Below are 23,956 nucleotides of genomic sequence, written 5' to 3' on the forward strand. Positions count from 1 at the left end.
GCACTAGAGACATATGAACACTTGATCATGTGGTAAAAAAAAAGTTTTGCCTTTACTGCCTGTCAGTTTTGCCGTGATAACTACCCATGTATATGCTCTTATGTTATACTAGATGAAAGCAAAACTCATTTTAGTTATGTACACACATACTTTAAGATCATCATAGTTTAAAAAGTAGCATAAGCCAGGTCTATGCTGGCAAAGGTATATTACACTGGCCAAGCATTCTTAATACATGTGTAATAATGCTCATATTGTTAATAATGGCACACAGCTTATTCCTGCCCTCCTAAGCAAAGGAGGGGGGAAAAAAGCTAACCTACACTGGCAAAGGCACAATTTTGCTGATATAAGTGCTTCTGAATGCTTTTGCCAGCATGGCAATGGCAGTCATAAATCACACCTCACCACACCCTTGGACTGACACAGCTGTGCTGGCAAAAGCATGTAGTCTAAACCTGGCTTTAGACTCCCTCTAAACTTTAGATGCCGTAGGGTAAAATTCAGAGTTGATGCACAAAGTGGAATAAAATTTCTCTTAGTGCTTATAAACATTTTATTTCCCCTAGACCTTTACATCTGCTCTGTTTAAATGAAAAGAAGCTAGGTAGATATGATTTACACCCCAAGAAGATGAAAGATAGAAGTTTAAGCAGGACCAAGACTATGTAATGCTACTACCCCTTCAAACTCCTCAGCCAAACAAGCACAAATGCAATTGTGTTCTGTTATTGCAGAACGTGGCATCATCCTCAGGAAAGAATAATGCCTAAGAAGCAGTCACTCCAGGACAGATGGGTGGCCAAAGCCCATTGACCATTTAAATCTTAATTAAGGCCTCGAAATAAGTATATTCTAAAGATATTTTCTGGCCCTGTACAAGAGGACCGTGCTCTTTTTCCTCTATTTTACAGGGTAAGGTTTATACCAAGTACTATACCTGTTTAATGAGTTCAGATTAGGAGTTTGTAACAAATTACAACTACAATACTTTGAATGAATATTTCATAGCAGGATGATTACAAATGCTCTGCATCTCTGAGCAAAATTTAGTTTAATGCTATACTTGAATAACTTCAAATACAGAGATTTCTCTCTCTAAATACAATAAAATGCATTTATACATTCTAAAAATAAGGTGGAGTTAAACTGGGTACTGAAAACATTAGACTGCATTTTATTTATTCGCTCAATCTACTTACTGCAGGGATCGCTATTAATCTCACCTGCTTTTTTAGATGAGGAAATACTTCATAATTGGGACTGAAAAAACACTGAAGGAAAAAATAAACAACTTCCAGTAATATAGGACCTGATCCAAAACAATATTTAGCAAGAATCTTTCCACTGACTGTAAGACACTTTGGATCAGGCCTTTCATGCTCATGTTCTAATAATAGGAGAAAGGCCTTTCCCATGCTATTTCCTCTAGAGATCAGATTCAGATATCTGAAATCTGAACTTCCTTTGGATTTTGAGAATAGTCAATAATGGGTAGAAAAAATAGTTACTGATATTTGATCCATCTACATTTTAGTAATAGGAAGGAAGTGTGAAGAACTGAGCGTGTCGTTTAATTCAAATTCATAGAAACTTTCACTTTGCAGACTTACAGTATGTTTGAAACTTAAGTGCCTTGTCTGAAATGACATGCTGTGTATATAGAGGAAGAAGGGGGTGGGAGCAGTCAATGATCAAGTAAACCTAGAAAAATAAAAACGGACAAACGTTTCTCTGAAGTAGGATGAACTACAGCATTTGCGCTACAATTTTTTGAACTATAACCTATTCACAGCAATGTGCCCAGATACAAATATTTATATCTACTAATATGGAGTTTGTGGAGTATTTTTGTGACATATCCCTAGTGACCACTAACTTCAGAGGAGTTCACATATGTAGCATGTCCCTGAATTGAGCTCTTGTTGCTTATTAACCATGTAAGACGACACATTTTTGCATGTATACTCTCTCCCTCTCTCTCTTTAAGTATGCATATATAAGCACACATTCTCTAAGCAGCACAGTTTTATGGAGAGAACAAGTGTATGCTTGTGTATTTGTGGGTTATAGGGTGTGTGTGCATACAGAGATAAAGAGAAAGGAATGAAGGAAAAAGATGAGTAGGTTAGAGAAGTCGGTATTATCAACTATTTCTAAATCAGGAGTTATGGACTGATCTTGTAAGCACATCTGCTCACTAGTATGAAAGCATAGCTTCTTTTCCCTTAGTCAACAAGTTATTTAGCATCTGCGTCCCCCAGACTGATGATTAAGCTGTTGCTTAAATAAGGTACGGAATATATGACCTTGTGTTGTGCATCTCCTTGGGAGCAGACACCAAAGAGAAATGTTTTGCTATGGCTTGTTTATTTTAAGGAATACTCCACAGGAATTATGGAGCAAGATGAAGGGCTGAAAACCAATGTACTGTTTTGGTGGTGTAGGCACTATTATTTCAGAAAAAAAATTAAATAGCCTAAAGGTTTACTTAAGGGCCAAACTCTAGACTGTTTCATACCATGCAGCTGCCATAAGATGACATGATGTGTATGTTCACATAATTAAACCCCCGTTCATACTATTTAAACTACATTCTTACGGAACTTTTCTACTTAGCAAAATACTTCAGCATACACTTAGCTTTAAGCACATGACTGACTAATATTGAAATCATAGAAAATTAGGGTTGGAAGGGATGTCAGGATGTCACATCTAGTCCAACCCCCTGCTCAAAGCAGGACCATTCTGAACTAGATCATCCCAGCCAAAGCTTTGTCTAGCTGGGTCTTAAAAACCTCCAAGGATGGAGATTCCACAACCACCCTGGGTAACCTGTTCCAGTGTTTTACTGCCCTCCTAGTGAGAAAATTCTCATGATAATATTTATCCTGAACTCCCCTTGCTGTAACTTGAGACTGTTGCTCCTTGTTCTGTCACCTGCCACCACTAAGAACAGTCCAGAGCACCATCCTCTTTCAAACCCCCCTTCAGGTACTTGAAGGCTGTTATTAAATCCCCTCTGAGTCTTTTCTTTTCTAAACTAAGTAAGCCCAGCTCCCTCAGCCTCTCGTCTTAAGTCATGTATCCTAACCCCCTCACCTTTTTTGTTGCCCTCCACTGGACTCTCTCCAATTTGTACACATCCTTTCTGTAGTGGGGAGACCAAAACTGAATACAGTACTCCAGATGTGGCCTCACCAGTGCTAAATAGAGGGCAAGAATCACTTCCCTTGACCTGCTGGCAACACACCTACCAACACAGCCCAGTATGACATTAGCATTCTTTGCAACGAACACATTGTTGGCTCATATTCAGTTTATTGTCCATTGTAGCCCCCAAGTCCTTTTCTGCAGAGCTGCTGCCCGGCCAGTCAACCCCCAGCCGGTACTGGTGCACGGGATCCTAAGACTTCAGCATATTAATCTATTTTGCTGAATAGGAATGTACAACTGAATTAGTAGGTTAGTGTTCTGTCTTATACAAAAGTGTCCTCTCCTTGTTGAATTGCATCTGATTGATTTTAGACCATTTCTAGTTTATCTGTGTTATTCTGGATCCTATCCCTACCCTCCAGAGGGTCTGCAACTCCACCCAACTTGGTGTCATCCACAAATTCATTAAGTATGTATTCAATCCCATTGTCCAAGTCATTAGTGAAGGTGTTAAATAATACGGACAGACTCCTGGGGAAGCCCACTTGATACCTCCTCCCAACTACACTTTGAGCAATTGATAACTACTTATTGAGCATTATGATCCAAACCAGTTACGTATCCACCTTACAGTAGTTACATCTAGTCTGTACTTCCTTAGCTTATTAATGAGCATGTTGTGGGAGACAGTGTAAAATGCTTTGCTAAAATCAAAGTCTTTCATGTCCATTGTTCTTCCACCACCCCATTACCCTGTCACCTTATAGAAGAAAATCAAGTTGGCTAGGCATGACTTGCTCTTGATGAATCTATGCTGGCTGTTTCTGATCACCTTGTTCTTCTCTAGATGCTTTGCAACAAATTCCCTGAAGATATATCAAGGTCAGACTGATTGTTCTGTTGTCTCCAAGAGCTTTCTTCTTCCCTTTCTGTATTTGCCCCTTTCCAATCATCCAGGACTTCATCTGACCTCCACAATCTCTTACAGAGGACAGCCAGTGGCTCTGGAATTCTCAGCCAACTCCTTTAGTACCCTAGACCACATCCCCATGAGCAGGAATGTGCAGTTAGTGGCACCTTTTGAGATGCCATGAAACACACGTAGCACTCATGAATCTGTCCACCATGCTGCGTATTTGCACCATGGTGCAAAAGATAGATAACAGAATATCCTAGTATCTTAAAAAACCACAGAAGAAAAAAGCAGGGTGGCGCAAGTGACTCCAGCATGCACTGCCAGAAACCAGAGCCATGCTCCAGCTGCCCACCAGACTCCATGCACCTGGACTGCTGCTGCCCCAAAAGGCCCCCAGGACTCCAGTTAAGGCTTCTGGTGCTGGCCCCAGCTTCCCCTACCTCACCCAGGGCAATTTGCCATGCACCAGAGACAGTGTGCAGGGGCATGCCCAGGGACAAGTAGCAGCAGCACAAATACGCACTGCTGCTATTTGTCCCTGGGGAAATTCATATTCCTGTTCATAGAAACATGTCCCTAGTGTGTATCCCATCTGGCCCTGAAGACTTGAAAACATCTAGCTTCACTAAGCAGTCCTTAACTGTTCTACCATTTTTCAGTTATTTGTCTCCTTCCTTATCTTTGCTGCCAGCTGCCCTCATGAGCTGGTAGCTGACTTTATCCATTAAGACTGATGTAAAAAAAGGCATTAAACACTTCAACTTTCTCTGCATCACCCATAACTGGGTTGTTTCTATATTTAGCAGGGAGCCCATAGTTCCTTCAGGTTTCCTTTTCTGATATACTTATAGAATCCCTTTTTATTGCCTTATGTTCCTTGCCAGTTGCACTTCAAATTGTGCCTTGTCCTTGATTTTCTTCTTGCATGCCCATGTAATATTTTTATACTCTTTCCCACTAATATGATTAAGTTTCCAATTTTGTAGGATTCCTTTTGGAGTTTCAATTCATAGAACATCACTGTCTAGCCAGACTGGTCTCTTATCACTCTTCCCTTTCTTCCATCGCACTGGGATAGCTTCCTCCTGAGCCCTTAAAAGTGACTCCTTAAGGTAGAACCAGCTCTCCTGGATTCATTTCCCCCTCAGATTTGCCTCCAAGGGAATTCTGCATCACTGCAAAACAGAGAATGCTTGATTTTTTTTTTCACTGAAGTTTATTCAACTAATACAACACAGCAAGGACTAGCTCATTCTTATTTAAAAAACCAAATGGGAACAGAAAAGGTAGGGAAGGTTGCTATTATCATCCAATCCAGGCATAAAAATGAGATTTAAGTGGATGAAATCTACTAGTTCTAAAATATTAAATGAGCCTACGACAGAAACCTGTGCATGTTTAATTCACTACATATTGCTAAATCTGTTTTTTTTTTAATTGTTTCATATAAATCCAACTCAATATAAATCATGAGTATAAAGGTAAATATGATATGTGCCATTCATCACTTTCTAACAAGACACCTGTAAAGTTAAGAATCTGAAGTAATGTGTTAAACTTTAACAAAAGTACATGATGTAGCCTATTCTCTTGGTACTGGTAAAAGTAGTACCAAATTATACCAACTGATGTGAACCAAACTTTCTTTAGAAAAATGGCTAAAAGTATTAATGAAAATTAAAAAAAAATAAATTACTTCAATTAAGGTTTTCCATTTTCTTATCCAAATCAATCTATGTCCTTTTACATTTTAATGTTTTATTCTGAATAAGAGCATAGTGGCAGCTGGGGAGATAAAAGAGAAAATTTTGGCAGGTGGGTAAGGGACAGCTGGAACTCTTGGCACTCGAGAAGGTGTGGGAGGGGTTTTTGGTTTTGGTTACACAGAGGCGGCTGAGGCTTTGGGTACTAGGTAAGTGATGCATTCTTTTCTGAGCTGCCCACGTGTACATAGGGATGGATGGGGCTTTAAATTTCAGAAGAGGATAGTGACTTGAATACTTCATTCCCAATATCAAAAGCTTTGACAGCAACCAACTATCCTGCTGCACTCCATGTTAATAAATGTCACTTCAACCAACAATGATTTCAATATCAGATATCCCATTTCTGCTGAAGCCAAGTGAAATCTTTAATTTTTACTTTTTCAAGCATTATAAGTCAGGCTTAAAAGTTAAACACATTGAAAAATGGCACGGTTCCTACCTTTCACAGAACATTGTATTAGGTTGTTTGCATTCAGAAACACCACAGTATTAGTTTTACAACTGATGCATTTGTTGCTGCTATTTCCAACCTTAGAGACCCTTTTCTTTCAAAAATGAGGGTTGCGATACTATTCTGTGTATGGTAATGTTTGTATGGAGGAGGTTATTTTTGACTATCTAGCATTTTGTACCCACTTGCCCAAATATCAGTGATTCAAAGCCTCAAGGCAATGGGGAAGCAGGGACCCTATGTTTTGGCTACATTTACTGACTTTTTAGCAATACAGAGAAGAGTGAAATGTCAATAATGTGATTCAGCAGAAAAACAGCTTCTGAACTACTGCTTCACAATAATTCTGTAAGCCTCTTGGATTCTATTGTTGTGGAAGCCATTAGGTAGGACAAGAAGGGAACACTCAAACTTGCATTCACTCTGGCTCCACAGCTCATTTTTTCCAAATTAGAGGATTTTCTTGATTTCTAAGGCAGCCCAACCTGGCCACAAAGCCAACATCCTCTTGGACATCTGGCATGACTCAGAAAGCTATAGCTATTTTCAGCTGGATCAGCCCAAAGGGAGAGAAGGCAAGCACATGACATCTAGTTTCAAAAGTACCTAGCATAACAAATAATCCCTTTCTATACATGTAACCCCCACCCCCTCAGGCTCCAAGAGTTAAACTCCGAAGTTTCAGAAATGTGTTGACATTTGTTCTCTTAGGTTTTTAGAATGATAAATGTGTCACCTCTTTTAGAGATAAACCATGACATTAAAACATCACTGTGCATTGGCACAGGTCAGATCACCAGCTCTCCAGCCAGAACTCCTAGTGAATATAGTAGCTATGCCAACCTCAAAAGGTGGTTAACAATTTGTACTTCCTTTTGCACATGGACAGCTCTAATGGGAAACATAGGAATGGCCTGTAGAACACACTGAAATGACCCTCTTCCCCACTTTTTTACGTAAACTAGAAGTACTACTAACCATGCTGGATGATCAAGCCTTGGTCCAAATCTTGTACACAGGTTGATTTAGGACTTCAACAAAATCACTGACTCTGTGCTGGCTTAGCAGCCAATCCACAGCTAGCAGCTTGAAATACTAGGGCCTTTATTCACCGAGTGAATCCAACTAACAATTTCCCACCATTTTTCTATGACAAAGTAAATTCATAGGTTATTGTTTTGCCAGATAGATATATATATTTTAGATTATCAATACCATTTCTGCCTACAAAAGAAATAAATTATGGAGATTTGCAATAATTCTCTTTCCTTAGTAATTCTTTTAGTCAAGACAAAATATAAAAATGTTATTAGGTTTTTACTTTAAGAGTTTTCATTTATACAAAATGAACAGTCCAGAGGGACGCAGGCCATGTATACTTTTTTTTTTTTTTTTTTTTAGCATATCTGGATGCAGTTGAATAGATAGAAATTTTGAAGGAATAGCCACCAAAAAAAGAAAAAGTTTTGCCCATACAGGAAGTCAGACTGATAGGCCCAGACAAATTCATCTCGGACTCAGCTGGGACAATTTGCATAAGAAAGGACTATAAGAATGAGAACTTGGACTTATTTAAATACCTTTCCACCCTCACAAAAGTAAGTATTCACTTGTGATGGAGGATTGAGGTGACCTTTGTTTGGGGACTTTCTATTATTGTTTATCCCTACTACAGTAATGCTCTAGGTCCAACTTTGGATTAGATGAGGTGCCATTGTGCTTGGTTCCAACACAACAGTTATTAAAAGAGGCACTGTGAATCTCTTGTTACCTTCCTCATTTTACTAACTATGCAACCTTTGCTACCATCTCAATAAAACAACAAACTGGACATTTGCATTATCTAGAAGTCAGAGAAAGAAGCACTTCTTCATTTTTCCAAATTGTTTACTTCATTGGCTACCAAGAGATACCAAGATGAGTGTTTTATAAATGACTGATGGATTTTTGGCAGATATTGAGAAATAAAGTTAGCTAACACAAAATAAGCTCTGTCATTGCCATCAGTAGAATTTGATCCGACTAGGTGGGATTTTCCGTTTATGCTAGCAAACAGAAGTATTACATTTGGATTGTTTATTCCGGTAACCTTAGCTAGCCTACAGAACTGCAACATTGCTCCTTTGATTAGCTCTGTGCAAAAAAGATCCTGTGAGGTGGAAAGATCTCCCACTCTTTCTATATTTGGCAAGATCAACCCTATAAAAATGTCCATTTTGCCACGCCTCTTATACCCTACTGCAGCTGCTTCCTCTCCTCATCCCACAGTGAGATATTAAAAGTTTGGACAGAGACTTGTCCAAGTTTATCTGGATGGACAGAAAAAGCCAAGAATGCGCTTGTCAAGGTTACAAATATCTAGGGATTTTTTTAGACTAATTGGCTCTTCAAACTATATAGAGAGGCCTGCCAGCTGAAAATTATTAACTGCTGGCTGAGCAGGGATTATGACATGGAGATGGAGCAGGAATTAGATGCACCTATATCGCTTGAATTCTTACAATGCCATAATAAAGCCATCCTACCACCAGATGTGCTTAAAATGCTCTCAAAAAAGTCTTGAACACCCAGATAGGAAGAGAGCACTTTGAGACATACATTTTTTTTTTATTCTTCTGTCTTGTAACCCTGAGAGATTCTCAATCTAGGATGCAACAGAAATCATGGTATCTCCTGATTCACACATCATGAATAATACTACTTAATGTGCAAACAAACACACAAAAATTAGGACTTGTCCGTCCTTGGCACTTTTTCATGGACATGTTCTTCCAGTAGGCATTTATATTTGTGCTAACTTCAAAAGCTGTTTGGAAATTTACTTTGAGCTTATTTTGATGTCTGTAGGAAAATTACACATAGCTTTTAAAAGTGGTCCACCATATGTTTTCCTATAGTTTGTTTTAAATGCCAGACAGGTAATTATGAAGTGTTGGTTGGTTGATGTCCTTTTTAAGCTTTAACGTATGGTAGAAATTATCATTATGGTCAAGAGGAAGATAGAGCTTTCCTAAGATAATAGGCCTCATGATTTCTCTCACATCTGTCACATCTTGGGAAATAATTGAAAGAAGCAACTTCAGGATGACCTGAAAATAGTTTCCCCCTGTTTATTCTTGCCTCTTTCCTCTGTACAATAAATTTGATTTTGCTTTTTGCTTTTTTTTTTTAGACCAAGTCTTAATAAAAACAACATATCAAAAGTAATTCCATCAATGGTTAGTTCTGTTTGCAAACTTAATTTCTGAATGGAGATGTCTAAGGTGTCTAATACAGGCTACTGTGTTTTTGTTACTGTATTACATTAAATTCAATGCTCTTTGCACAAAGAATGTTCAACAAGTATTCCCATAATAACTAAAAAGTTTCCAAACATTGTCATGTCTATAGCTTGGTGCGCAGGATATAAACTTATGTCTTACCCTATTCAGGAAGAAGGACATATCAAATACCTTGCTCTACAGTCTCATTATAGTAAAGCCACGTGGGTCCAGGAGAAAAGATATTTAGAAGAGAACATTTGCTATAATGGGCTTAGTCAATTCAGTGCATCCTAGTAATAAAAAATCAGTTCCTGCTGTTGGGATTAAGAGTGAGCTGTCCTGAACAGGGTTTCTTATAACATGGTGGTATTCCAGAAATAACAATTCTCCAGCAGTGCCATGCCCTATGTCCAGATTGTCTGAAAACCAAGCACAGTGAATTTGGCACCTGAAAATGTCCAGCAGTAGGTTTAGGTCATTAACTCTTTAGAAAAGAACGTGTCTCCTAACCTGTGTGTGTAAAATCTAGCACAACAGGGCTCTGGATCTAAGTTGAATCATACTAGGTGATATTACAAGAATAATATACAAACGTGTAGATACTGGTGCCACACACAAGCACACATATTCTGTTATAATTACAATGACAAATATGTCAGAAGCATTCCTATTCTAGGAAGAAGAAATAATACCACCTGTGTAATCACACAGTACAGTACCAGTTTAATCCTGGAGCAATTTAATTAAAGTCAATGAAGCTGCATAGCTGTAGAGCTAGTGCAGAGGGAAACCAGGTCATCTGATTTACAGAATTCCCCTCTTGAAGGTTTTTATACACTGTGGAAATAAAATGCCTGCTGCTGCTTACATGCACCAGCTTTCCACTACAGGAATTCAATTTATTTCAGTAGCAACACTTCCAATTTATAACTCTGGAAGTGACATCACTATTTGGCTCAATGTATGTAACCTTCAAAATGCAAAACAAATGCTGAAGTATGATGCTAGGTTTCCTTTCACTTGCCATTCATCTTTTTGTTGTGGACAACCAAGGACATTTTCAGTACTGTCAACAAGCCCTTTTCATCTCCCGACAGATAGGCTTATGGTGGCCAGCCAAAGGGTTAGTTTTGTCTTTGATCTGTATAAAATCGTTAGAAGCTTTTCCTTCCTGAAGAAGCCTAGCAAAACAAAAGGGAAGCAACAACACTTTCAGTAGTCCAATTGCCATATGTGATTATACGGAAGAACAGAGCAGAATGAAGCTCAGATGCTACAGAATTCCAATTACTCAGAGAAGATCACAAATATCAGCATAATTCTCATAGCTGGCATCTCATAGAAGTTACAAAGGAGCAATTAAACAGTAGATTCAACCTACTGCTTTTGTAGGCAGGGACATCTTCACTGAAGTCAACCGAATAGTTTTTAACAAATGGTACATGTTAAAAGCTTGAATAATCATCTATGTTGAAAAAATATTTTAGCACTGAACACTAAGCACAATCAAAAATATAAATTATTACTTATTTGCTATTTACTATTCTATCCACACATATTTATATATGATTGTCTAAGTTAATATTCAGTGCTACACTGATTTTTATATATGAGAACACACAATTTTGGAAAGGAAAATCCTTTATGCCCTATTCCTGTTTCCTGAGACAGTTTTATCCTGTAAAATAAATGAAATGGTGAGATTTGAAACTGGAATATAGATCTTTGATTCTCTAGTTATGTTTAATATAAACCATTTAAAGCTGCATTAACCATTAAGAAAATCCATACCTCCACTTAAAACTTTTTTTTCAGTTTATAATAAAGTGTTACGGCCTCAGTGTAGAATATTTCCTGAGGATCCATTACCACTTAAAATATCTGAATATTTCTGGACCTTTGGGTGATCGTGCAGACAATAAAATGCACATATTATATGCATGTCAAAACAAGTATGAGGCACTTTCCTAGAGCTCTTATTAAAGCAAGACTCTGCTTGAAGTCTGTTGAGTATATTAAATTCAATGGCATTTTTTGCTGAGAAAGAATTGCAAGATTGAGCCTATTCAATATTACTATTTATTCCCCCTCTACATCTTAATTAATTCCTTCTCTGTGATACCAAAAGGGTGTTAATTATATTCGTACTAAAAAATTTAAGCTAATTCCCATGAAACAACAAGGGTTTAATGCCCACTCTCATATTTAGCAAAATTAGTGTTAATTGACATTATCTTCATGTCATAAGAGATATTACTGACTTGTATACAGAGGAAATTTTGGAAAACCATTTTGTATGTGGGTCTTTGGAAGCCCTCCAGAGTAAACCCACTTTTATTTGCTTGTGCACATATGGATGTACAGGTATACATCTATAAATGGATCTGCTTTTAATTGAGCTGTACTATTTTTAGAAAATGTAAACTAAATTCAGGGTAATGGATCTGTCTTTAACATCTTCTCATAAGATCAAGCTTCACGAAGCTCCATCATCTTTAAATTAACCACCAAAATCAGTAACATGAATATTACTACACATGGTGAAGTGTTTCTTGTTCACAATATCATCTACTATTTATCCAATGAATTCTAGCTAATGGAGATGATCACACTTTTCTGCATGGAATCTGTTCAATATGCTATTCAGGTTCTGTTAGTGCATGAATCTGTAACAAGGCACCTGAGCACAGATCATTTGTTTCAGATGCAGTCCCTTAATAATTTATCAAATGCAGACGACTTATCATTGTGATGTATACAATCTGGAAGGAGTTAAATATGCATGAATACATAGCAATATTGTGTTTAGTAGGATCACGTAGGCTGAACATGCAGACAAGAACTCTCCTCAATATATGTGCATATAGGATTATTTACTAGTAAATAAAGAGAACTTTAAAACATTAGTAAGAGTTGAGTTAAAGCATTAGTGCGTTTAGCCCAGGCCCCTCAAACACTTCACTGCAAGCTTTTGTTTAAAGCACTGATACAGTTCCACTGATAAGTCAGTATGACTCCATAACAAAAAATTAAGCACGTGCTTATGTGTTTTGTAGGATCTGGGCTTCAAGAGAAGGAAACTAATACCAGTGATAAGAAATGACATTGTCTCCTCTTATTTCACAGAACAGGCAGCAACAGATTTTCTAAAAGACAACAGAATAAATGGTATTTTCTGATCTAGACTTCCACTATTTCTGCCATCATTTGGAAATTTACCACAGTGGAAAACTCTTTGCAGAAGACTGGCATAGGTACATTTAGAATGTGCCGAATTGGTTGATTTACTCAAGCAGGGCTTTAAAGTGCATTTTCTGTTTCAGGAGTTGCAGAGCATATATTCTAGGTATCAAGACAAAATTTCTCCACTGCCCTCTTCTCTGTCATCCCTGCCTCTGCAATTAGCAATAACATTTTTTGTTAGTTTAAAAATAAAACTCTAACTTATATTTTTCTTTTAAACTAATACATGTGTTTCAAGTTTATATCTGGGATATAACAGAATCATCATCAAAACTTTCAAGATACTTCTGATTCTTATTTTAACTAAGTTTTACCAGAAACCCTACTGCAACCTTAGTTAAGTTTGCCTATTGTGAGACGCTTTTGAATGTCACATTCTGCCAATTTTTATGTAATTTACTGACATTCAGAAAGCAGGCAGAAACAGATATAGAAAAACAATGAGTCAAGTAGAGTTTCTAGTAGGTTTACTAAATTTACAAATTTGTTTTGCAAGCATGAAAAATTAACATTATCATTTTAGAATTAATGTTTAATTTGATACATTAGGTTGTCTAACTCTCTTGTATAGGTACTTTAGCCGTGACAAAACAAGTGAAGTCTATCAGCCAGAAAAGCAGTGAGGAGATTGCCTACTGCTGGTACCAATAAATATTAAACATTTCAGACCCATTACTATCTATCAGTACCTGTCTTTCAGTGAGGTCCAGATTTACTGCTATCTCATATCTTCTCAGCCTGGTCAGGTAGTTATGATGGGCAAATTCTGCTTCTAGCTCTCTGATTTGTTCCTTGGTGAAAGCTGTCCTTTCCTTCCTAGGTTTACTGTTCACCTCTGACTTGTAATTTCCTTCTTGGGAATCTGAAATGAAAGAAATATAAACATGTAAGTCATGGTAATTCAGGAACCAAAAATCTCACAAATTTGTGCTGTACTTGCCTAAACTTGACCCACCCTGGAATGGCAGAAAAGCACCAGGATACTCCACTGCCAAACAGAAAAGTAGCAAGCATTCAAGAACAGTGCACTGCTTCTACTTCATTAATTCTACAGACCCACTGACTTTGTTCCGTCCTCTGAACTGCAAAACTCCTGAAAGCTTCAAACATTTCCCACTTTCTGAAACTCTAAATACACTAAGAGCATGGGTAGAGATTAGGATGTATACTTTCTGGCCAGTGACCTACCGGATGAGTAGAAATACAGTTGGCTTCATCTTATCCTTTCACTAATAATTTAAAGTTCTCTGTGCTATAAACCAAATATTCAATGATCCTTAACTCTATCTCGAACAAAATAACATAAATATAAAAAAGCATGTGAAATTCAGTCAACTACAAGATACTACTATTACAAAATTAAAGGGTGGAACACTTAGGCATGTATTGATGCACAGTCCCTTCATAGCATCTACTGAAGAAATGCATAAGCATATGAAGGGACTCTTTATAGCACCTGATGAAGTACACTGCTCCTAATGAAATCTTATACATCTCTGATTTAGGCAGTCTATCTTCTTCTAGATGTAGATATACAACAATTCAACAACTTTGGGATGTGATACAGAAAGTGCTACTGCCACGCTAAATCCATGCCTTAAAGTATACATGCTGCCATGATTGTAGCAGCTACATTAACATTCCTCCATCAGCCCTCATGGTTTCCATTAGTCTGGGACAGGTCATGACGCAGAACAACTGAAGTCAATGAAACACTTTCCATTGCTATTATACTCCAACTGAATACATGCTATGATCTAGTTGTCAAATAGCCAACATTTTATTCACATAAAATGTCATTACCTCTGGGTTTTTTTGTTTAAATTCATGGCTAGGCACCACACAACACTGTTAAGTCCAAAATTAGCAGGTGCTCAACATGAAAATCACTGGTCAACTTCTGGCCCCACAAACCATCTTAAAAATGTCACAGATACATTCACACTTCAGCTGCTGATTTAAATAGAAACCTGCGTCACCTTCCAAACTGACAGGCCCATAAGCAGACTCCCTATGACTTTTCTTTGTCAGATGACTCATCAAAATGCCTAAAGTTGTCCAGAAGACCACTAAGCCCAACAGCAAAGCTATGATAAGTTATGAAGGTCTATGAAAGCAAAAGGAGAATGGATATGGTGCAGAGTTACCTTCCTTGTCGCATAAGAAAAGAACCCTCAAATTGGAGTGTATACAAGTAATATTATAGCCACAGATTTAGGCTGCCAAAGGTCATGATTTTACACCCCAGTGGAGTAAAAAAGACAAATTATTCAATTAAAGACACAGAAGTTACTGTAATAGTATAGCAAAACTTGGGAGGGGACATGGAAAAATGCCCCTACCCCATGTGAAACCCAGATTTTTCAGTATCTAGTTACAGTTCAGCTTGTGCCCAGCCAAAGAAGTAGGCATATACTCAAAGGCTAAGTACAGACAGCCAAAACCCAAGGCTGAATCAATTCAGTCTTAGCAGGTTAGTCTATGCTGCAGAGAAGCAGGTGAACAGACATTCACTTTTGATTCAGGAAATGCAGCCACATGACTTCAGTGGCTCAGGCCAGAAGCCAGGGTGCACTAGAGCCTGCCTCCCAGCATGCCAGCCACTGCCAAAGGGAAGGTACTGAAGATCCAAGGCTTTTGACCCACCCCCACTCCACCCCAGCAGAGCAGGTGTAACCAGGTCCCAGCTCTGGGCTAGTACACTGGAATTTAAATCCCCTCCTTGGCCCATAGCAGACCCCAGCCAGGGTCTGCCTGGGTTTGAGGAGCAATGCCTGCCAGACTCTTCCCCCTCCCCCATGCCCTGGGGGAGCTGAGGGGAATTATGCCCCCTGCCCCTATCAACTGCTTGCCTGCCTTAGTCTCTGCTAGACTGAGGCACAGTGAGCCATGGAAGGGGGGAATTAAAGTCCCTCTGAGACCCCAGATGGAGTTTGCCTGAGGGGCGGAGGGCAGTCCCTCTCAGGCTCTTGTCCCAGTCTATGCCCCAGACCCAGCTGTGGCCCTCAGCCAGGTTTCCCACCCCCACCCCCTCATCAACCATCCTTCACTGTCCTAAGTTAAGGAGAAGAGGGGCAGGGCTAGGCCTGCTCTCTGGAGCAGACAGCACAGCCTAGCCCAGGGCTGCAAAGCATGCTGTGGGATTATGATTTAACTTGAACCAGGAAGGAGTCTGGGACAGAATTTTCATAAACCGGTTTGACCCAAATCAGTTAAGTTTGATGCTACATTCAACCAGGTTTATCTTAAGCCAGTTTCAGCTATTTTGAAACTGGCTTATATGCACTGAACTTCTGATCTGCTACAGGTTTAAACCAGTTTCTGATCACGTAAACCGGTTTGTGTGTAACTTCTGTCCCTAGCCAAGAACATTAAAGCAGCTTCTCCTCACTCATCTACCACTAGCAAAAAGAAATGAATAAATCTTTGCTCTCAGAGGAAACAGCTCCTTATTAACTTGGAATACAAAACTCTGTGAGAACTTTGAGATAGCTTTCGACTTTACAATAGCTTTTATCAAGATGCTGCATCAAACAAGGACAGGCTGGTTCATGAAAACATAACTTCTCCTACAGTTTTCTAAGTATGTGGAAAGACGCTGCATTATTTTCTTGGATTTCCATCTGAAGTGGTGAAAGTGATAAATACTAAACAAACACTCCAAACCCATTACTATCTATTAGTACCTGTCTTTCACTGAGGTCCAGATTTACTGCTCTTTTGTATCTCCCCAGCCTGGTCAGATAGTTATGATGGAAAAATTCTGCTTATGTAAGCATGTATCCACGTTCAGTTTGGCCCTATATGCTTGAATCCTCGTACCAAAACTAGCAATGACTCACTTTAGGTGAATGTCTAAAACATCTCTTTTAGGATTCTGAGTGAGAGTTACATTTGTACCACATGTCTCTAGAAGTGCATTGCTCCTGGATAAAGAACAGCAATGTGGTGAATGCAGTTAATACCCAGAATGGTACCATTTGAGCACTGTTTCATGTTACAGTAATAAACTCTGAGGTCTGTTCTTTTCTAGAAAATCTTTAGTATTTAGTGGCATAAGGCCTAAATGCAATTATATACCTGTATAAAAATACAATACTCATATTAGGGATATTTGGTAAATTCATTATACTGAAAATAAGATTCATAGACATTAGGGCTGGAAAGAACCTCAGAAGATCGAGTCCAGCCCCCTGCTCCAGGGGTAGGAAGTCAGCTGGGGTCACAGGATCCCAGCAAGATAAACATTCAAATGTCTCTTAAAGGAGTCCAAAGTAGGCGCTTGCACCACCTCTGGGGGCAGTCTGTTCCAGGCCTTGGGGGCTCAGACAGTAAAGTTCTTCCTTATGTCCTGCCTGAAACTGTCTTGGAAGAGTTTGTGAATGTTTGACCTTGTCATCCCTTGGGGCAAGATCAAACAGTCAGAAATGGTCATAAAACAAGAAAGGCCTTGATTTTATGCCCTATGCAGGTAATAGCGACCATGTTTCTAGGTGATACTCAGAGAAGTCTTCATGGCCATAAGCAGAGGGGTTTTCTCCTCTTGATATTTATGAGACTTACATGGGAATGCTGCAGGAATACAGTGAGGGGAGACAATTTCAAGGAGTACCTGCATTCAATAGATCATTGATAATTTTCTCCCTACCACCACTGGCTGCACACCAAAATAATTCCATGAGCGGTAAGTAGCTCTTGATGTCATGACAATTGGAAATAACACTGCAGGCATTTTACTAAGACTGCAGGGCAACTTTCATGATAAAAATAGCTGAGAGAGGCAAGTTGTCCGTTGGGCAATAGTTCTCTAGGTCAAAGTCAAAGCTTTGAGTTGTAAACTCATGAAAGTCAGTCAGAAACCGAGAACCTCAGTCCCATGCCCCTGGGATACTGGTGCACAAGGAGTCAAATGTAATTGTCACAAAGGCAGAGATGAAACATTTGTCCTTCATGCTTGCCAGCATGTGGCTTGAACTAGGGGTTTAATACAGTTGGTAACATTAGCCTACACAGATCCTGTGTGAAACTGAAGCTGCTTGGGCAACTCATTATTTAGATGCTCGTACCATTACTGGGTACTCGCTTTAACTAAATGTCAAGACTGTAAATTTTTGGCAGCAGCAGTTGTCAGCAGCAGGCTTTAAACAGCAGACTGCCAGTCTCAATATTTATTTATTTACACGTCACTGAATGTATGAGCATTCGGCATTTGGGAAAGCATTTTTGAGTGGGTCTATAAATTGTATGCAAATCACCAAATAATGTCATGGTTTACCATGCACAACTTTCTTGGCTAGCACAGCACTCTAATAATCTGGGGCTTTAAGGTGGAGAGGGAAGTTACACATCGTAGCATGTTCGGTAATTCTTCATACATACACTGCTTGATAAGCAGAGTGTAGACCCATTTACATAAGAAATATTTTCTCACTAGAAACTTATTTGCCTGGTAGCCATACAAGCAGCAAAACTATAGTAATTGGGAGCATTCAAGCCCGTTTGCCAGTCACTGAAACTACTGAGGGCTTTGCTCAGAGCTTACTATAGTTTCCATACGTTATAGTACTAGAGCAGTACATTGAAAAATGTACTTCTTTGTACTCTTTTCTAAGATTGCTAAATTGAATCAAGAAACACACAAGCATGAAATCCTAGGTCCTGTTTTTTCTTAACTGCGTTAACATTTAGCCTCCGCATGTCCCTGGAAATGCTGATGCAGGGAAGCCAGGATATTTGTACATCTCAACTTTAACCAAGTTGTCATGCTTTTTCAACAATCTGATTGCAAGTAATTCATATGTTGTATATTTATTTGTGAACATCAGATTTAATAGATGCAGGCATGAGAAAAAACATTATGTTTGTTTATTTGGATTTCTTTAAATGTTCATATAATTGGTAGCACCTTCTAACTTTCAAAATACTCAGAACATATGTGATAAATAGAAACAAAACAAAACTCTAAAACTGGAAAGGCATAAGCATTAGATACGTTTCCCTCCTCTCCTCTTTAGTAACTAGGTTTATCCAAGAGAATGAATAAACTTGTGGTGACTGTTTTGACAAAAGCTTGGATGTTACTTAATGTTTAATTTTCAACATCAACTAATTGAAATGGTTCATTCTGAAACTGTGTTAGTTACAATACCCACAAAGTGAATATCAGCAAGGAGGTAAGTATCAGTAAGTACTTCAAACTCATTTGAGACAATTGCACACTATCATAATTAAGCTGCTAAAAAGTGAGCCAACAATGTTTTACTTAAACACATTTAAATGTTTAAAATACTGAAAAAGTATTGAAAAAGAGGTGTATTTACAGGGTGCACTATCAGTTATAAACTCCTACAAATATTTGATTCTTTTCTCTGTTTCACAGCTTTTCACTGACTTTTTGCATTAGTTTGTAGGCAGATCTCTCTATTTTATTCCCTGTTAATAGCAAGCTACTTGGAATCATGTTTTTTTTCACTTGTTACCTCCATGAACTTTGATTGCTTTAATTTCCAATGTTGTAAACCTAGCTTTTTTGGAACACTTCTTTTCAACAGACTTTAAAGAGTCAGGACTGGGAGATCCCATCTTTTTCTGACTCTAAGGTCTTCTCCGTTCATATCACCTGACTGGTTTCTTTGGTGGAAAATGGGTGGGAGACTTGGAAGAGATTTTTGGCAGATTTCATGTCAGCTTACATCTGTTTTGCAGGTGTTGCAACTGAGGCAAAAAACCTTCAATTTTCTTCTACTGGCTAAATCTGATACCAAATGGTAGGTGTAGAGACTGAGAACAAAGTCTAAGGGGACCTAAATTGCAGTACTCCCCACCCCCCCAACTCACAAAATAGTTACATCTGGTATGAAACACTTGATGTAAAATACAGTGATCAGTATAGCTGGTCTCTCCCTCTCTGCAGGCAGACTAAGACTTTCTTTAAGAAAATATGGGGCTACATTCAGGTTCCCGTCAGTTGACAGGTCTCTCATTGCTCTTTGGGATCATGCTAATGCAAGTAGTCTGACACTATCTTAAAAAATACAAAAGGATTGTTCCTGTCTGGTTTCTAAAACTGCAGATGGTATCTTTAATTACACTCAATACTGTGGGGGAAAAAAACATAACATTTCTTGGAAACAAATATTAGATGGACTTGCTAGTTCAGTAGAGCAGAATGTGCTATTTAGAAAAATACTATTAAAGTCTGACTGAATGTACTGGAGGTGTTAAGTTAGCTATTGTTAGTTTATAATTTAATCAAGGTTAGTAAAAGGGCAATGAAAGACCATTTCTAATCCTGATAGTGTGACCCAAGTTATCTTATTCTAGAAAAAGGAATCTTCCTGTCATATCAGAATTCCAATCTCTTTCCCAACTTTGCTAAAAATCAAACAGCATAGTTTTACACGTGTTCTGGGAAGCATGTGGGGAGGCACTTTAATTAGCAAGCCATGCTAATTTAAAAGCACCCAAGTGTCACGTGTATCAGTGTCCCTGCACTGAAAAATAGTGGTGGGGTGCTCTGAACTAAAGTTCATTGAATAAGCTTTAGTTCAAAGTTCTCCACCACCATTTTTCAGTGAGGGGACACTGATGCACCTGACTCTAGAGTCTAGTGGAGCACTTTAATTTCTGTGCTCTGGCAAACTGCTTAGTCGAGTCTGCTCTGACTGACTGGGTTTCCAACACACAGAAGCCTAATGAGACATGTAGTCTTTAACCACAGAATCGCTTGATGTGCACTTTGTTCCTTCAGTTTTATGCTAGTAAAACCAGAAGAGGTACAACAGAAAAAATGGAAAAACAGAGTGCTGACCCAAATATATAGTTTATCTGCAACTAGAAACTAAGTTTATATGTCTGGCTTTGACACAAGGAGAATAAGGCAACTAACATATGGGAAAAATAAAATACTTCTATTTAATTGCACTTCACCAGCATGCTTGAGGTAGCAGGAACAAAGGAAGAGACAACCCTATTCCAAATTGGATGCATCAAAATCATTTGCAAAAATCTTAAGATGCAGACACTTTTGGCTTGGCTTACTTTAGCAATTGATGGATCCTCATTTTATGGACAAAACTGGAGTTTCAGTTTATATTTGCAAAACTGAGAAAACCACTGCATGCAAGAATGTAAACACCAAAATCTACTAGCATTTCACTATAGTTAGTCACCTGCTTAGCTAGGATGATATTCCGACACTGTTCAGTGAGAATAAAGGTATCTTATTTCATAAACAGTCAAACTAAATTCAAAAGGCATTATTCAACAGAGAATTTGGACCTCAAACATTTTATTTTTCTTTTCTGAAGACTTAGATTATGTAGTCCTTTTTTAAGATCTAGATTATGCATCCCCATAACTCAAACTGAAATCATTTTGATTTCTTAGATGGTTAAGTATGCATCAACTATTAATTTAAGAAAGCCTACAGTTTGTGCAGTTCACTTATGCAGCACCACAATAATTCTATTGTGATGTTGCATAAATGAACTGCATAAACTCCAAACTTTCTTATAAGGGCCTCAAGTGCCTGAAGACTGCAGCTACTACATATTGTTTATTTTACAAATGGAGCAACCCATGCATATAAATCAATGTGACAATCTTGTTACTTCATAGTGAAGTAACATTGCATGCAGGAGTGTCTCTTTCTAGCTTAATTCCTCCAAGTCACTTAAAACCACCAACACATAAACAAAAGCCTTTAGATTCCACCATCAAAAACAGGACACACAATGAATGGTATGTGGGTCAATGCCAAATGCCTCTTTCTTTTATTCAAGACCCTAACATATACTTATTAGAAATTTGGTTTCTTTACATGACAATAACCATTCCATAAATCTGAAATATATTTTTGGTCTCCTAATAAAGGAAAAAGAATTTACAGCATTTCATGGCCTTTTTATTGTGAGATACATATTGGGCGCATCTACACGTTTGTTAATGAGCAAGTTACTTCACATTTAGTTTAATACAGTACTTGCTTAATGAAATACTAACTAAATGCACAGTAACTATAGTTACTGCACAGTAGTGCTGGCGCATGGTTTTTTAGTGAGGCTTACTGCACAGTAGCCCAGTACTACTGCACAATAGTGTATTAGCATCGTTTTTGCCTGGCATGCTACTGCGCAGTGTTATTAGAGTACTGCGCATTAGGTGCCTTGCGTAGACACAGCCATTGTGTAGCTGATACCCACTGACCGCTGTTTTAATTTTTTTTATTCTTAGCCATCATGATAATATGAAATGCTCTAATTTTCTAGCATTATAGCTAAGATGCATATATGTACATATCAACCTAGCTGCTACTGTTTTGATAGTAACTGGTATGGGTGGAGAACTCTACTCATAGTTATAAACTATTTTTGTGTTCATGGTTTATACCAGGCAGTATGAGTGACAAAATGCTTATTTTTCATTTTGCTTGTGCCCTAAACATTTTTTTAGTTTTAAATAGAAGATTTAATTGTACAGAAAGTGATAGTAAACCTCACAGAAAGTGACACACTGCTGAATGCTGGTGGCCATATTCATAATGCAAAGGGTCATTATTTTTTTTTTTCTTTCTTGATTTTTTTTTCTTTCCATTACCATTTTCTTCTTCTCTCCCTATTTTTAAGCACCTAATTATTTTTAAAGTTATTCTTATTTAAGAGTCTGGACAGCTATATTGCACAGTTCCAAAGCTACATGCCTCAGAGAAGACAGAAAGGTAGCCAGCCATGTTAACCTGAAGCCAAACATAAGGCAGGGTATATATGCACCTTATAGATTAACTAAATAAGATAAGATATCTCAAAGAACATCATAAACAGTACCGTTAGCACTGCAATTCATTAAAAACATTCACAGAATTCTCCTTTGAAAATCTGAACAACTTCATAATTCAAAATCTTGCATGTGAAAAGGGGCAAATCTGCACAGGGACAGGTGTATGATGTCAAAATTACATGAATCCTTGTTTTCATGCCAATAAAGATAGACTTTTATTTGCTTATTGAGATAATGTGTTATCCCTCAGACCCCTCTCTCTTTCCAATGAGAACAAGAATTTGTTCAGTAACACCTGTAGATATTTTTAAATGGTTATATACCATCCTGTGGTTTTGGTTGTGGGGGTTTTTTGGGGGTTTTTTTGGTTTTTTAGAGAGGCGGAAGGGGTTGTTGTTATAATTGACTCTTCAAAATAACAGTCCAGGTATTATAATGTCAGAAGCACTGAATCACTAACATTGGGCTAGCTAGTATCTTACCTGCAGGTACCTTCATGGGATGGGTGTATTTCTGTGAGTTCACATTATCCATCCAACTGCATCTTCCTCTGACACTCATTTCATCTCTTACTTTAACCCTCACTTATGCCTGTGTATGAATTAATGCCTAGAACAATCCTAATGGTCACGGGGGAACCAGTCATAGGAGTGAGGTTGTAAGTTTGCAGGACTGGGGTTTCTATACAATCTTGTAAACCAATGCCTTAAGAGTCCATCTCCTATTCAGACAGGGGATTTCCCTTTGGAAAATAGGTGAGAAATGACAAACAGCCACCATAGCACCCCAGGTATTACCAAAACCTCTCAACAAACACAGGTGTTTGGGTGCATGTGGCAATCATAGATGAAAACTGTTTGAAGAATACACTCCTTAAGTCCTCAGAGAAAGATCTGATGAAGATTTTCTTTGGGCAGAAACTATATAGAACTCCCAAGAAAATTTAAAAGGTTCTCTTAGCTATGGAGGATCCTTCTCAGGTACAGATGCCCACTGAAATTTGTCACCATTTTTCACCTGCTCCATGATTATGCAAGTAACAGATCTAGCACAGATCTCTTTGACATTAAGACAGGAGTTAAGCAAGGCTGCATCATCACTTCAACACTCTTCTCAATATTCTCTACTGTGATGCTACATCTAACTGATGGCTAGAAAATGCTATTTAGGAATATGCTGACAGGACAGAATGTGGTTAAGTATGACGGCCACAAGAAGACCAATCAGCAATGCCCAGAGATGAAGAGTCATCAGGAGGAGGAAAGAATACAAAAGGAAGAATTTCAGAACAGCAAAGGGCCCCAGGTTCCCATCTTGGGAACCACCATGGACAGATGGCATACCACCAGCCTCTCTCACCCACTCCACTGGAGGGGTGGGAGGG

General features: G+C 38.3%; 1 protein-coding gene across 1 annotated transcript in view; it reads right to left on the reverse strand.

Annotated features, from left to right (window-relative positions):
• Positions 1-23,956, reverse strand: part of MEOX2 (mesenchyme homeobox 2) — an 83,277-nt gene that overhangs the window by 12,224 nt on the left and 47,097 nt on the right. The window contains exon 2 of the mRNA XM_019508508.1: positions 13,485-13,657. Within this exon, the coding sequence (XP_019364053.1) occupies positions 13,485-13,657 (173 nt within the window). The remainder of the gene's footprint in view (positions 1-13,484; positions 13,658-23,956) is intronic.

Source organism: Gavialis gangeticus, unplaced genomic scaffold (assembly GCF_001723915.1).
Source record: "Gavialis gangeticus isolate Ggan-Ray unplaced genomic scaffold, GavGan_comp1, whole genome shotgun sequence".
Lineage (NCBI taxonomy): Eukaryota > Metazoa > Chordata > Crocodylia > Gavialidae > Gavialis > Gavialis gangeticus.